At 38.6% G+C, this 16,768-nt stretch overlaps 1 protein-coding gene across 3 annotated transcripts in view; it reads right to left on the bottom strand.

Annotated features, from left to right (window-relative positions):
* The window catches only part of PCBP4 (poly(rC) binding protein 4), a 1,043,920-nt gene that overhangs the window by 103,165 nt on the left and 923,987 nt on the right, over positions 1–16,768 (bottom strand). For all 3 annotated transcript variants that reach the window (XM_044077471.1, XM_044077469.1, XM_044077470.1), the window contains one exon: positions 8,358–8,430. In XM_044077471.1, coding sequence (XP_043933406.1) covers positions 8,358–8,430 — 73 coding nt within the window. The remainder of the gene's footprint in view (positions 1–8,357; positions 8,431–16,768) is intronic.

Below are 16,768 nucleotides of genomic sequence, written 5' to 3'. Positions count from 1 at the left end.
ATGTGAAGCATTTTATGTAGGTAACATTAATAGAGCATTGAGGGATCGTATTTATGAGCATAAATATGCTACTAAAATCAAAAGTGAATTCAATGCCTTATACAAATACACAGAGAAATGTAAGAAGCTTAAGTTTATACTTCATGTTATTGATGATACATTATGAAGGAAATAAAGATGTTGAACTGGAATTTAAAGAAGTAAAATGACAAACAAGGTTAAATGCAAGTGCTTACCAAAGACTGAAGGGTTCTATTAATTATTAATGTGTTCTTAACCACAATAGAAAGTACAAAATATGCAAACAATAATCTGTATTGGTTAACCAAACTTGTCATATGACTATGTTGCATGTGTATTAAATTAAGAGAATGGTTGTAAAAACAGCCTGAAAAAGAACTTTGTGTAGTTCAAAGTCATTTACTGGCAATCTTACTGTTTATGTCTTACTTATTAAAGAGTTTAAAATATATTTCAGTTTCCTCGTTTTTTATGAAGCATTACTTGTTTATTTTTGTCTGTCTGCCTGCTACATGTCTCTACACATTAGTGTGAGAAGACCAGTAAGATTTATTCTCATTTTTCTACATCACCCCCCCTCTACAAACTAGGAGGCTGTGTTATGCTGCTATTACATGTACCTTAGATATTATGTGGCCTCTACAGTTGTTACCTTGCTTCCGGTTATCATTTTCTGTGTTTGTCATCATTACAGCATGACACACAATGTTGTGCAAGTATTACAGCATGACACACAATGTTGTGCAAGTATTACAGCATGACACACAATGTTGTGCAAGTATTACAGCATGACACACAATGTTGTGCAAGTATTACAGCATGACACACAATGTTGTGCAAGTATTACAGCATGACACACAATGTTGTGCAAGTATTACAGCATGACACACAATGTTGTGCAAGTATTACAGCATGACACACAATGTTGTGCAAGTATTACAGCATGACACACAATGTTGTGCAGGTACACAAGAGATCTTATTGCCAGTCTGAATGTTGTTATTCTATTTTTTTATTCTAGTTTCACATCTGATTGTATTAATTATTTTACATTATTCTTGTCTACAAGACCTGGGTTGTATGTGAAAAGGGTCCTCTGACCAGTTCACTTACCTGGCAAACAAATGTTAAGAAAATAAATAAAATGATACCTCCCGGCATTTAGGTCTTCATTTCATTTCTCAGCTATATGTCCTTTCCATGTATACAGGTTTTCATCAGGTGTTCTAGTTTCCTCCTGCATGCCAAAGACATACCCAGGTGAACTCGGGATCCTATCAACTTCCTGTAGGTGTGTAAGGCATGTGCGAGTGAATGTATGTATACAACTCAGATATTCTGTTACCCCAACCAGGATTAGTACCTCTGTCTTCTGACATCTGAGTGCCTGGATAACCCTGGCTCCCCTGTGACCCCAAACTAGTTTTAAGGGGAAAACAGAAAATGGAAAAAAAATTAAGTTGATACATGTTCTGTACCTACCTGGCACATAGTAGTTCATTATTTTTTCCTGAGTGTACTGAAATGATACCTAAACATCTCTAGCATTAAGCAAACTGGAAACCACAGCTTCCCCTCCTCAGGTTTCGTAAGCTGTCGCAGAATGCGCGAGTCCATCCTCTCATTGCCGAGCTGCTCCAGTGACAGAGCTATACATTTATCTGCTCCAGTGACCAAGCTATACATTTATCTGCTCCAGTGACTCAGCTATACACTTATTGTTTAGTCATTTAATCAAATCTGATTCTTTGTCACTTCAATGACTTTAGCACATCAAGCCTGTCTATCAGGAACTGCGTCCTTACATAATTTATGTTGATGTCTTTTATTCTTCCACACACACACACACACACACACACACACACACACACACACACACACACACACACACACACACACACACACACACACACACACACACACACACACACACACACACACACACACACACATATAGGGTCTATATTATAAACTCGAAGTTACTGAACTTCGAATATGATATGGTCGACACCATATCATCAAAGTTCAGTAACATCGAATGAGTAATAAAAAATAAAAAAAAGATAGAAATTAAAACTAATTGCTGTAAGCAGGGGGGCAAGCACCCCTGCACCCACCATGTGGGGGGCTGCACCCCCACTACTTAAATATGCCAACTCCGAGATCGCGCTACAGTGTAGGAAATGGGAAATTTCCATTTCCACACTGTAGTGCACTGAAGTGCGATCTCAGAGTTGGTATATTTAAGTAGCGGGGGGTGTGGGGGTGCAGGGGGGCTTGCCCTCTGCCTACACTATTTAGTTTTTTTTTGTTTTATTTTTTTTTTTTTTAGAACATTCGATGTTGTAACAGTTGGATCACTAAAGGTCGACCTTTAGTGATTCGAACTGTTAAATATTCGATGTTCTAATATAGACCCACACACACACACACACACACACACACAAATATATATATATATATATATATATATATATATATATATATATATATATTATTTACTTATTTAAATTTGTTGACCGGGAGTGTCCGACTGGACGTGGGTCCATTTTCAGCGGAGGCCCGGGGAGAAAAGCTCCACAGTAAAATAAACAGACAGTAGTTACATTGGACACACATGTATATATATATACATATAAACACACACACACAACTATAGATATATATATATATATATATATATATATATATATATATATATATATATATATATATATATAAAACACACACACACACACACACACACACACATATATATATATATATATATATATATATATATATATATATATATATACACATACATATATATAACTTCACTTTGTAATTTCAAAATACTGAAATCCCAAATTTCAGTATTTTGAAATTACAAACTCGAAAGCTCACAAACGCGAAGAAGAAGACTAATGTACCTCACAATCCCAAAGTCCTCAAAATCACGAAAATACCTACAGCTGCTTCTTTTTTTTTGTTTTGAACCCTCCACCTTTGCAAACCACCAGGCAATGAATAGTGTCTGCATTTAGTGTAGTACAACTTCAAAATCTGAAGATTCACTCCATAGAAATAAAATGCAGATGTTCGTGCACTCACATTTGAAGCACTCTAGCAATAGCTTTCAGGAAATCCTCTGTAAGATATGCCATATTGGACAGTATTGTTTCAAACTTGGTATGTCTAACCATTAATCTATGTCTCTTCGGGGTGGGCGGACATCCAGTAGCACGGTGGGTCCTCAGCTCGTCCACTCTATCCTGCTCTCTTGCCAATGTTCTTATTAATCTTGAAAGATCAGTTGCCTTGGCACCCAGTAAACACTTAAGCCACGCCTCAACTGAGTTTTGCATTCGAAGCAAGAATTGTGTGTTCAATTCATGTATGTTTGAGAAACTTACTGGAAATACAGGTGGAAATCGACAAACACAAGCAGATCTGGTAGTAAACTGCCTCTTCCATTCCAGTACATACCAGTCACCAAAATACTTAATCAGTTCCTTCTCCTCTGGAGGGTATGGGTCTTTCAAATCATGATATGCTTGTAAAACCTCGTCTTCCGGCAGGAAAGCAAGTGCTATTTAAGGACTTAACAGCTATTTGGAATCTCATATTTGTGTTTATAAATGTGCCAATCCTAGTCGTTGTACCTTTTGCCAGACATTTCTACTGAAATGGAAGAAACACCCTTTTGACTTTACTCCATTAATATTTAACCTGATGCTCTTAATAGTGGCTAGTTCAAAGTCACAAAGCACATACCTGAATGATATTTCAAAGCCCTGCACTTCCAACAGATGGAATACACAATCTCACATAGAATTATACACATGGTGGGACTTTTTATTCATTAGGGAATACAGTAGGGGGACGAATTTACTGTATCCACCACAGCCGAGTAACCCGTGGATACTGTACAACTGCCTACAAATTACACCTTTATAAAAGAAGACGCCATCCGTCAACCAAATGGTAGCATGGTTGCAAGGCTGAGATCATACAGATTATTTACTGTGCTGAATACTATTACCCTGTTGTCACCAGTGGCATCTACTACACAGTTTTCAAGAAATGTACTACTCTTAATGGGGCAGTCCTGTATGTTCAGTGTTCGTAAATTGAGGTTTTCCCCTTGCTGTTGGTGTTGTATCTTTTCTTCGCACCTTCCCCACCTCCTGCAATAAAACTCATCTGGTAGGTAGATCTGGCACAACATCTATAGAAGTAGACATGGTGCATCCCTGGACACAGCTGCCCTGTGCTTTAATTCAGCACACATGCTATATCTCTCAATCTCTGTCAGATCACCACTATGCATACTTGCTACTGTCTTAGACAGCTGTTCACCAGTAGATACAGGGGTTGTAATCAACCTAAATTTGCATTTCATTGCAGTCTTCCACTTACAGCACCAGTAGTGTCTTCCAGGACCTTTCCATTCTAGGTGGTAAACGGGTAAACGTATCCATCTATTATTAGCACTTCCTTGCCTTTTTGTGATACTACTGTAACATAAACAGCTCTGATATTTCTGGGAGAGAGAAAGCACGGAGACGCCATTGCAGTTTGGGTATGATGTACAGCCTGTTAAAGGTATATCACCTATTTATTAGGTAGTATCGGGATTTTGAGACTTGTGATTTTAATGTTTTGCATTTGTGAGCTTTCGGGTTTGTAATATTGAAATACTGAAATTCAGGACTTCAGTATTTCTACATTACAAAGTGAAGCCATAAATATATATATATATATATATATATATATATATATATATATATATATATATATATCTGGATCTAGGACTGTTGAACGAAAGTTCAACAGTCCGAATCCAACTTACCCAAACACACTTTAACGAAAGTGCTTTTACCGAAAAAGCACTTTCGTTAAAGCGCGTTAAAAACAAAATATTAATCACGGCAGTCGCCCTGCTAGACAGGGGTCCAGGGAAGTAAATAGTGTGGGAAAAATAGCCAGGGAATTGTTATGGCTAGGATTGTATAGGCCCTAGGGCTGATAGCCTAGTACCAGCCTATGAATCTATGAACCTGTGAAGAATTAAAAAGCATTTATGCAGGGGGGCAAGCCCCCCTGCACCCCCCACTTTATTATTCTCACTCCGAGATAGCACTACAGTGGGGAAAAGGGAAAAATTCCCTTAACCGCACTGTAGTACGATCTCTGCAACAGTCACTCCCCCACAACTCCCTCTACCTGCAGGCATACTTAAGTGCTTCTTCGGTGAAAAACACTTTTGTGTTAGTATGCACGGCCATTTCAGATTTGGTGAAATGTCCATTCGCTCATTAGTCCCAGACCCATATATATATATATATATATATATATATATATATATATATATATATATATATATATAAAAGTCAAAGTTTCAGAGTGTTGACTCTGTATTTACTCAAACTGATTTCAGACAGCATGCTTCAGTCAATTAGTATAGGCTAGTGTTATTTATGGCTGATGCACCATGGAGTTAGTACTTATAAGTAAGGAAGTGGGGGAGAAATTCTCATGTTGAGATGTGTGGTGGCCACAGCCCCCTATGTAAAAGTACTTTTTTTGTTTTGGATAGGTTAGGATGTAATGTAACTTGACTTTATTTATAGTGAGTGCTGTATGTACATGTGTACACGTTTTTTCAGGGATTTTCATGCAGGTTTCTGCTATCAAGTAGTAGTGCAGTAGCTTTTCTTTTGGAATTGGAAATGCACACTGATGTGACACTGAATGGAAATAAAACTTTTATGCCATTGTCTGACTGAAAATGAGTACATAATACATCTCCTTTAGTAATTACAGATACAGTTTTGAAGCAGTTGCCAATTTTTTTTCTGTAGTGAATGGAATTTGTACAATATAATGACTGCTGACTACTATTTTTTAGCCATGTACTGGAAAATAAATTCTTTAGTTACCACAAAATCCAAATTACTATGTCACACTGCAGTTTATGTAATAGAGTGGCTGCAATGACACCTGATTTAAAATGCAAAATTGCACAAAAAGAACTAACTCGTGCATAAAAACGTACTGCATCATTTCCATAGGCTGTTGTTACAAACTAAACAATTCGAACATGCCAGATTAAGCCACATAGCAGAAATTTTCTTAAACATGTTCACATTATTTGCTGTACAAACAAAATGAATTTCACAACACCCGCTTATAGCATTTCACTGTATTTTTGTATCCCTGCACACTATTCTATCTTCCAATAACAGTACACCAACAGTTTACAAATTTGAGCATTTCCTGTTTTAACCACAGCTACTTCAGAACAGTAGCCATAGTATCTTGAACTGTTTATTATACACTGTACCAATGAGGTGTGCAAGTCAAACCATGTCACTGTGCATTTCATTAGCATAGTATTCATAGACGTGCAGTGTCTGCCTAGGTACATTGGACCTCAGAGGCCAGACATACCAATTATGTAGGAAGGGGGGGGGGGCAGAGAATGCACTAAAATGCCATGTGGTAAGGAGACGACATAGTCTGATTAAAGGCTGAAAAGTTCAGAAGGTGGGGTGCTTCTGCTTTCTGACAGGCTGGGTGCCAGGGATGCCAGGAACACTGACTACTGAGTGAGGGGAAGAACAGAGAGACAGGAAGGAAGCTGGGTGACACTACCAGGCTCTCTGATCATGACAGAGATGCATGGAGCTAACATGCCCACCAACAGCCAGGTGGGCTGGGAAGTGTGAAGATGCACTTGAACAGAAGAAATACTGGAGCTAAAAATACTGACTGCTTTTAAGGTGCAAGTTCTTTGGTGGACAGCTGAAAGCACCAATCATTGTTGACAGAAAAATTTTGGAATGGTAGAATCTATCTTTAGTATACAGTTAGAAAACCCTCACGTAACACCAGTCTTAGGAAAAAGGGCAGGGCTTTACAGGTATTGGTCAGAGCTTATGGATGATCAGTGTTAGTGATACACTGATAAACCATTAACTAATAGAGGCCAGGTTGAAGAACTGCACACCTTCACCAAGTATACATATTTCTGCATAATCTGCATGCCTGAAAGGAAGTAGCAACAGAGGTTTGCACATCTCGTGGTTGAGTGGGGGTGTCTCAGTGTCAGAATTCTCAACAAGAGTCCATATGTATGACAAAAGCTTGGATTAAAAAGTTTTTTGACTGCTGTAAGAGGTTCAGGAATATTAGCCTGAGTTTACAAGCAATCTTTCACAAGTCATACTTTTTCCTGGGTCTTTTGCCACCTTTACCTGCAAACTGTCACCTCCTCCCACACATCTCCAGTTTACATTAGAACTGACAAGGGGAATCATCCAAGCAGCTGTGAATGGAGTTTAGTTTCATTCCTTGAAACTCTTTTTCAGGACCACTTCATGCCAATGCTAGAGAGTGTGGCTTCACCTCTCTCGGACTGGGAGCAATTACATTTAAGGATGGATTCCAGTTGTCTCCACACTATGTATCTACAATGTGAGAGTACTGTGCTGATGAGAGGAAGGAAAACGTATTTGGTGTACCTGCTGCATTGGTGGGGACACCCAATAATGGCCATGTGAAATATGAATAGTTCTGCAAATGCACTAATGTCCAGCAACAGTTCCATGCACTGCTTGGTGTACATCATATACTTACTATGACCCTTCACACTACTGCTGCACCTTCCAGCCATCACTACAGCCCATGACAGAAGCAATCCAATCCACCAACTTTCCAAAATAGGTTAGCTAGCAGCAGCTACTAAAATCTGCCCCTTGGTGCTGGCTTCTCCAACACCTGAGACCCAGTCTGAACCTGGCTCATCTGGGTCAGAGTCAGGGCTTTGTTTTCCCAATGTCATCTATAATATTTTAAATATCACTTTATTTTTCTCCTGCCCCATGCTCCCATTCTGCCTTCTCCATCATTCATCCTTCCCTGTCTTGCTACTGTTGGACTGCTGTTTGATGTCCTGCCACGCCTGGGAGGGTATACCAATATCGGAACTATGTGTCAGGACTTCAAAGGCCATCAGTGAGAATGGCAGCCCTTTGGAAGATGGCTTACCTATACTTCAGCTTTTTATTGTCTCCACGTGCACTGCTACCTGGAAGGTGCTGTTCAGGCTTTCACACCCCTTTGATCTATAGTACTGAGACGGCCAATGCTGAAGTTCTAAGTGCCCACTCCGTTTTCTGATATGTGAGTGCTGAGGTTACTAACTGATCAAAGGTCACTAGTGAAGTCAGTGGTGCTGCATTCCTGAACATCACTGAAGTTAGATTTCTAGAACAACCCGTACAGCAGCCGGACAAAAGATATCAGTTATTTTACTGAATACATTTTCCAACAAACTATCATGCACTCACCTGAAACTACTGAAGCATGGCTGAGGGGGGAAAATGGTAGTTGGTGCAAAGACAACTGCTGAAGTTTTGTCAACTGTGGAAAGAAAGAAAAAAGCTTACATTAATGCTGAACTTTATAAAACTGCATCAGAGCTATGCATTTAAACAAATGAGAGGAACTAATTTAGTGCAGCTTTATTTTAATGTATCTTGCATATTTCTTTACTCCAACAAACTACAATTTACAGTCACATTACTAAATATTAGATGCGGGTTTTGTATACATGTGAGTATCCATTAATGTGATGGTGTCCCATCAGGAATTAGTTAAACTGAGTTCATCGACTGCCAGGTTATGCTCAACGACTCTAACCCTGAACTGGAATAAATGGCTAATCAGATAGTGAAAGAATGAATGAATGAAAAATGTTTACAACACATGGCGTGATCTAGTCGTGCTTTAAGCTATAACATTGGTTGAATCTTGTGAACAGTGCAGTACAATGCAGATTATGACTAACAGAGTAATCTCATAATTCTAGGGGTATTTATCTGAGCTTACTATGCAACTTTTTAAATTTCCCATCTTATGCACTACAAAAATTGAAAACTTGAATTATATAAGGTAACAATTTCTTAGCATAATTACTATTATGTGAAGTTGAAAGGGTTATGTAGCATTGTATTCTCTTTCAGGTTCTTAGGAAGTACTAGGCGGTGGTGGTGCTGCGGTAGTGTTGTCGCCTCACAGTAAGACGCTGTCTGGTTCAATTCTCAGCTAGAGCATCTTCTGCGTGGAGACATGCATGAATGGGCGTACCTTCGTTGAAGGTTGTGCGTCAGGGCTGGTAACTCGGCACGTAAAAATCAACTACCAATCATTAGCGGACCGGAGTTCCGCTGTGGCGACCCCTAACTGGGAAAAGCCGAAAGACACAAACAAAGGAAATACTAGGCAAGCTGACCTTGTGGATCATTTTACGCCTAACCAATTTTTGTCAAAGGTGAGAATCAAACTCTATAACCATTATGCCAATCCTCAATACCCAAAGTCAACAAACAGTGAATGTTTGATAATCAAACCCTGTACCTTCTGTTTGCAAGCTAAACCCCTTAACCATTCACTCTGTAAAGACTACATATGACACTCTGAAATGACAAGTACTGACATAATAGACTAAGCAAATTAGATGGCAGTAAACTGCAAGGCTTGTACATGTAAAAGCTAGACATATGCTGCACGGAAGACCAGATTGGCTCATGACAAATGGCACTCAGACTAAACTTTATTCCTCAAGTATATGATGCACACTAAAGAACCAAGTAAAAAAAATTGCAACTGTTACCCAAACATAACAATTAGTTTAGTTTAAAAAATGTTTCATTTGCTCAGCTGTGTACCATTACAAACAACCAAAATGGATCTCCTCTGAGAAGCTGATACCCAGCCTGACAACTGTATTTTCAATTACTTCAGTCTTGCAGTAAGATAAACAATGCTTTACACATACAGGACTTTTAACAACAAGGAATTGACCTTGGGGAGACTACTAAATAGTTTTCATTGAATGGTAGATCTCCCAAACAAAAAGGATAAGTGTTCAATGCTTTATAATGTAATTAAATAAATTCTAAGTGAAAAGGTTACAATACTTAACATTTACTGCAAAGCAGTTTTTATTCCTGTTGCTAGAAATGCCTGTAGTTTGTTAAATGCTTAAGTCAACATTAATATTCAGCTACCTCACTCTTTTAAACATTAATGAGGTTCATGCATGCTTTTGTCTTGAATTATCCAAAGACCACATGGTAATAAATAAGCAAAAATCAGATTATTGAGGCAAATACAACAAACTGCATCCATGATTAAGCCCTATTCATATTCCAGTCTGCTGTGTGTGTGTTTGTGTGTGTGTGTGTGTGTGTGTGTGTGTGTGTGTGTGTGTGTGTGTGTGTGTGTGTGTGTGTGTGTGTGTGCGTCTGACGCATAGAAGCAGATAGAACACTAACTTGTTTCAAGAATGTGGCTTTTATGTTTTACCCAGCTAACAACTGACATCATAAAGGTTACTCTAACGAGCTGAGATAAAACAAAAGAATTGCTCTGCATTCAAGGCATGTGACAGTTGGTGACAGATGTCCATAGAATCCGAAAAGCTATGCACAGCCATGGACTGGTAAGATGAACTAGCCTCACTGCTCTGGAAAGGGGCCAGGAAATTGCATGGGATGAAGGTAAGTATGAAAATATGGGTTACTGTGGTGAAACAGGGCTGATTTAATTCACAACATCATGTGCCCTGAGCATAGTATGGAAGCATTAATGATAGTATGGTAGCATTAATGACAGTATGGCAGCATTAATGACAGTATGGCAGCATTAATGATAGTATGGTAGCATTAATGACAGTATGGCACCATTAAAGATAGTATGGCAGCATTAATGACAGTATGGCAGCATTAATGACAGTATGGTAGCATTAATGACAGTATGGCAGCATTAATGACAGTATGGTAGCATTAATGATAGTATGGCAGCATTAATGACAGTATGGCAGCAATACTGACAGTATGGTAGCATTAGTGACAGTATGGCAGCATTAAAGTCAGTATGGTAGCATTAATGATAGTATAGCAGCATTAGTGAGAGTTTGGCAGTATTAATGATAGTATGGTAGCATTAATGACAGTATGGCAGCATTAGTGACAGTATGGCAGCATTAAAGTCAGTATGGTAGCATTAATGATAGTATAGCATAATTAGTGACAGTTTGGCAGCATTAATGATAGTATGGTAGCATTAATGACTGTATGGCAGCATTAATGACAGTATTGTAGCATTAATGACAGTATAGTAGCATGAATAGCTTAGACAGGAATGGAGCTGCACTGTTTCATACCCACTGACAAATCCTCATACTGGTGCAATTAAATTGCTTTCTCCCCGTTGCCTCCACTTTTCCTTTTCATGTGCTCCCTTTTTTAGTGCTCATGTCTCTTTAACTGTCTTTTGTTTCTCTCTATCCCTCTCTCTTTATCAAAACATGGGGCCAGATCCCAAAAGACTTGATCTCAGTGTAAGTGACTTACTCCAATATAATACATGCATTAAATAACTTCCAACAAGAGCAAGTCTTTTAGAATCTGGCCTCCAGTGTAAGCCTGCTTTATAAATAGGCCTTACACTGGATTAAGTCATTTACACCACGAGCACATCTTCTGGAAATGGGACAGACACTGGAGTAAATTACCTACAGTGACAGCAAGTGACCTATCTTTTCACGCCATAACATCTCATTACATCACATAATGTGCTGAATCTGCTTCCAGTTTCTATAATGTTTTATCATATTTGATTTTGTTCTGCTAAGCAGTTACCTCTACTAATACCTTCTCTGGTGTATGCTGTCACTTTGTGCACAAATATTAAATCACAAAAATCTCACTGACATAATCCCATATGTACACAAAATGAAATACTGTCTCATTAGAAAGGAATCCCATGTCACCATTCAAAACCACAAAATATTAGAAAGCGATGCTCCCACGCAAGTCGTACAACTCACAAGATGTACAACATTCGTAAAATATGTTGGGGTTCAATGAGGTATGCATATATACTCTCATACATTACAACTGAGGATGTAGGAGCCTAATAGATAGGTAAGAATAAAGTTATAGTTTACTGCCGGCTCACTAATCTTTAGCTACTTGTTTTTGCTGCATATCTTGAATTCCTGTTGGGTAATAATTCAGTTCTGGTGATACAGTTTAGGAAAATTAAATCACCAATAAACTGCTACTCAGAATGTCATCTCATGGCTAAAAATGCTAAACTCAGCACTACATATTTTTTGCAAGATGTGTTCCTTCACTTGCAATTTAAAACTCTGCACAAGTCCTTCACATTCTGCTCATGCAAGATGTTTTACATTATATTACACTGTTATTTAGTATTACACTTCCAATATGTTTAGTTCTTTTCCATTTAGCGAGAGGTATATGACGAAGCAAGTAAAGAAGACAAAATAAAATAAACTACCCTTCATTAGTTTTCAGACAAAATGAATAAACAATCTTCATTAACCATGTAATTTTTTATTTTTTCAGTTTACAACTACAAATATATGTAATCCTCTCCTACAAAAGATGGGAAAATAAATATTTAGGTACAATGTCCTAAGACAGAAGATGCCACTTGGTAACGTGGGTAGCAGACACTAGGCAGAGTCCAAATGCTGTTTGTTAGTGACAGGCAAGCAGGCAACAGAAAGGCACTCACTATATTTACAATGACCTTGTAAACCTTGTAATTAAGGTACATTTCTCTTAAGTTCTGTGAATTATAAATTACGATTAACAATGTTCATCTTGGTAATGAGAACTGCACACATACTGCGAGCTCAGTGGAGCTACAAGTGTATGTGGGGATTTCCTGAAACAAGATTGTCAGTAAGTTGTTTTGGGAAGCCTCTCCTTTTACTAGCAGCAGTAGCCTGTGACCGTGCATATGTACCGTGTTGGTAGTAAGTGAAGGCTAGCTAACATTAAATATATGGGAGTCCAGGCCATTAAGGTACTCCTAATTTAAAGTTCTTATTTACTTAACAATGGAAGAAGGAGCTTAACTGCCTGCTATATCCTAACATCTTATTTCGAGATAACAGACAAAAAACACACAATCAATCAATGCTAATGTAAATACATTCGCATTACAGCAATACAGAGTTCCTGATTAAGGGGAGGATAAGGCTTCTCCTTATTTGTTGAATCCTAGGATGAAGTGTAACTAAGACTTAGCTTCCAGTAAACTGACATGACAGTTTGTTACCTACTATCAGAAAGAAGGCTGAGCTGCTTACAGTTCTACTCCACACAGGCAAGCAGACAGACAGACAATTACAGACACACACATACACACACATGTACACACACACACACACACACACACACACACACACACACATGCACGCAAGTACACACACACACACACACACACACACACACACACACACACACACACACACACACGCACAAGCACACACGCAAACACACACACATACACATATAAGCTCACACACACACGCATACACACACAAACACACACACACACATACACACACACACACACGTGCACACACGCACGCACATACATGCACACACGCACGCACATACATGCACACACACACTTACAAGCTCACACACATGCACATACAAGCTCACACACACACACACACACACACACACACACACACACACACACACACACACACACACACACACACGTGAAAATTATAAAAGTAATCTAATGGCCATTTTCTAGACATGTTTGTAAACATCCAGCCAGCTCCAACAAAAAATGTTTAAAAATAAACGTAACCCAGAGTACATAGGAGGATGCTAAATCTGTAAATGCCAAGCCAGTGTGTAGGCTTGCTGTGATTTGGGTACACACCAAGTCACTTGTGAAACAAAATGAAAAACTGTAATAAAAGGCTTTATGTTTGTTTTAAACGATGCACATCTGTTTGTGAGGAAGCCCGATGTTCTGGGTTGTGACCAAGTTCAAATTCAGGCCTTCCTTTCTTTAGATAAAAAAAGAAAATCTAAGGTCATGTCCCCAGCATAAGTGCAGATATAGTAGGACTTGGAATAAATTAAAAAAAACACTTCTAAAAATGGCTACATAATTATAAAAACGGTTGCTTTAATGGGTTCTTTAAGAAGAGAGAAATTATCACCAGTTCTTAAGATATATTCACCATGAGTTCTAGCAACAGGCAAGTATTAAAAAAGTAAGAAATTTAAACAATCCTGGTACCTAACAATGACAATCAATAGGTGATCCTTTGATGCAACCTGAAGTAGCAACTCCTGGGAAATAACACTGACTGAGGATTTACCATATGGCTAAACCATAGCAGTCCTGGATTAATTTAGTTTCATGGCTAGCAGGATAATCATTAGCAGTTTTTAATAAATATTACTGTTAAGGGTGGGCTCTTGCACTTATGAAATAATTTTACGTGCACCCCTCCATACTCACACAAAAACACACACACACAAATAAATACACCTGACAGGAACTTGAACAGGGAACTTTCGACATCCTGTGCTTACGTCTCTGCGATTAGTTAGATCCATCTATTTGAATTCTCTGTCGAGCACATTTAAATAATGAACTTTATTTTGGATAATCAGCTTCTAAACTAATAACTTGTTTGACTGACTACTAGTTTATGACATCACCAGCATGGTAAAGATGTTCTGGGTTCAAGTCCCATTTTGAGAAAAAAGCATGGCCTGAAAAAGTGCTACATGTTTCAGCACTCAAAAAAACAAAAAAAAAAAACATTTGAGGCAAATGAGCCACTTTCATTTTTTTCAGTGAAGTAAAATAAACGCTCTTGGTGGCATGACATTTAGGCAGGGAGAATAGAGATGTAAGTTTCATAACAATGAATAAGGCTGACATTTGCATGTAGCTTAGCTAATTATTGGAGTTAGCCGCATATTAACGAAGGATAGCAATGAATTAACAATGCCCTTCGTAACTGAATGGTGCCCTTCTTTTGTCTCCAGCAAGCCCTGATAATTAGCTAAACTCCATGCAAATACACGTCTGTTCGTTTGAATGGAGTGCACTGCTTGCTCTTCTTGCTCACTTGATATGCTACTGAGGGCAGAGTCTTCATGTTCTTCAGCAGGAGGAAATAAAAGTCTGAGCAGAGTCCGATTTAAATTATGAATGATTTACATAAAGGAAATGTAGAAAATGAAACAATTTAACAGTTTCTGGTGAAGTTTTTTGGGTGCATTATACAATGTTCATAATTTTACTAGACTTATGTAAGCTTTGTAGGGATTTATTCCTGACTGGTAGGTCTGACCCCAGAGACAAAGTCTGAGTGATCAAATGCAAGAAACAGGAGGAAATAAATCCTTGTTTATTTCCCACACATGGCAGGTATATAGTTATTATACTATGACAAAATGTAGAATTTTTAAATGTTGCCTGGCATTAGTTCCACAACACTCAAATAATAACTATGCATAGCACCAGAAATTAAAATACTTAGAAATCTTATGACATATGATTCAAAACAATGGTTCAGACTTCATGATGTGTCCAGTAATTATACAAAGACTGACTGGGTTACAGACTTCACCAGTTATCTCCTACAGTCATGCAATCAACAAATTCATTCTCTCTTTTAGCGACGGCTTGAGGGGGAACCTCTGAGTACTAGTTGTTGTTGTCATCCATGGCAAGTCTTGTTTTATCCTTTTTTGGACCCCAAACCTTATTGCAGCAGATGACTTGAAAACTCATTGCCCTAACAGTGCTTATTATACCCTCCTTGTATGTGTACACATCCTTACTCCTGCTCTGACGGTTGCTGGATATGGACATGAAAGGCCAGGTGCAAATTGCTGATCCGCTAGAGGTGTGCTGCATACCTCATTTTCCATCAGGTTTTGGCAGTGCAGTGGTCTAAACTTTCTCCCTACCACCACAATGGGTGAACCAGCACTGTCACCTTCCTTTGGTGGCTTTTCCAAATCCTGAAATCACTAACTAGTCCCATGCCTTCTTGACTGCAGTCAGCGGTTTATATATCTCTAGCACAGAGCTAGACTGCAATCTAACCACATGTATACAAGATGCACAGTGGTTCCTACATGAGAGTACAGTGATGAGCATGAATCATGAACACAACTGCACTTGTGATAAGCCACAGCTTCAGTCCACCTTAGAGGCATGTGCAGCACAGTGAGCATGCTCGGTAAGCTTTATGTTCCTACAGTCACATGTGAATCCCAGGCACGAGACCTGCTGGGTGCATATCAAGGCAGACTATACACCCAGCATAACTATGAATGACGGTATAGTTTTTGAGAGACTGAGGATACTTTGTTAAATGAAAAGCACTTGGTGGAGTGATGTTTGTAATTAACATGGGTTGTTTGATACCTAGCATTGCAGAGACATTAGCATATGACACATCTGGGTGAGTTTGAGTAACAGTTACCACAGAGAGTGTGCATGTGTGTGTGTGTGTGTGTGTGTGTGTATGTGGAGTTGCATAAATGACACTGCTAGGTCTCTGGTAGGGACAAACTGACTGCATTTCTGTACAGTGTAGCAAGCTGTACAGTCTGTTTAGTGCTGTGAAAGCAGCACACAGAAAATGTTAACTGCAGGAAGAGCCTGGCAACCCATGCATTCAGCAAAAATATTTAGTCTTCACTTTGAGTTCATGAGTGAAAAGGGATTTTTAAAAAACAAACATGTGAGGGTTGTCAGTAAATACATAATGGAGAGTTTTGAAATATGAACAAGGAGGTTAATTTAATGTCTAATCATGGGAATGGAGAAGTTTACATTATAGGGGTGAGCATTAGAGTGGGGTACAGGGTATGGATGCAAC

The sequence above is a fragment of the Protopterus annectens genome, chromosome 7.part0, assembly GCF_019279795.1.
Source record: "Protopterus annectens isolate FY-2018-M chromosome 7.part0, PAN1.0, whole genome shotgun sequence".
Lineage (NCBI taxonomy): Eukaryota > Metazoa > Chordata > Ceratodontiformes > Protopteridae > Protopterus > Protopterus annectens.
Note: the sequence above shows the minus strand (reverse complement) of the source record. Positions and strands in the feature narration are given on the sequence as shown.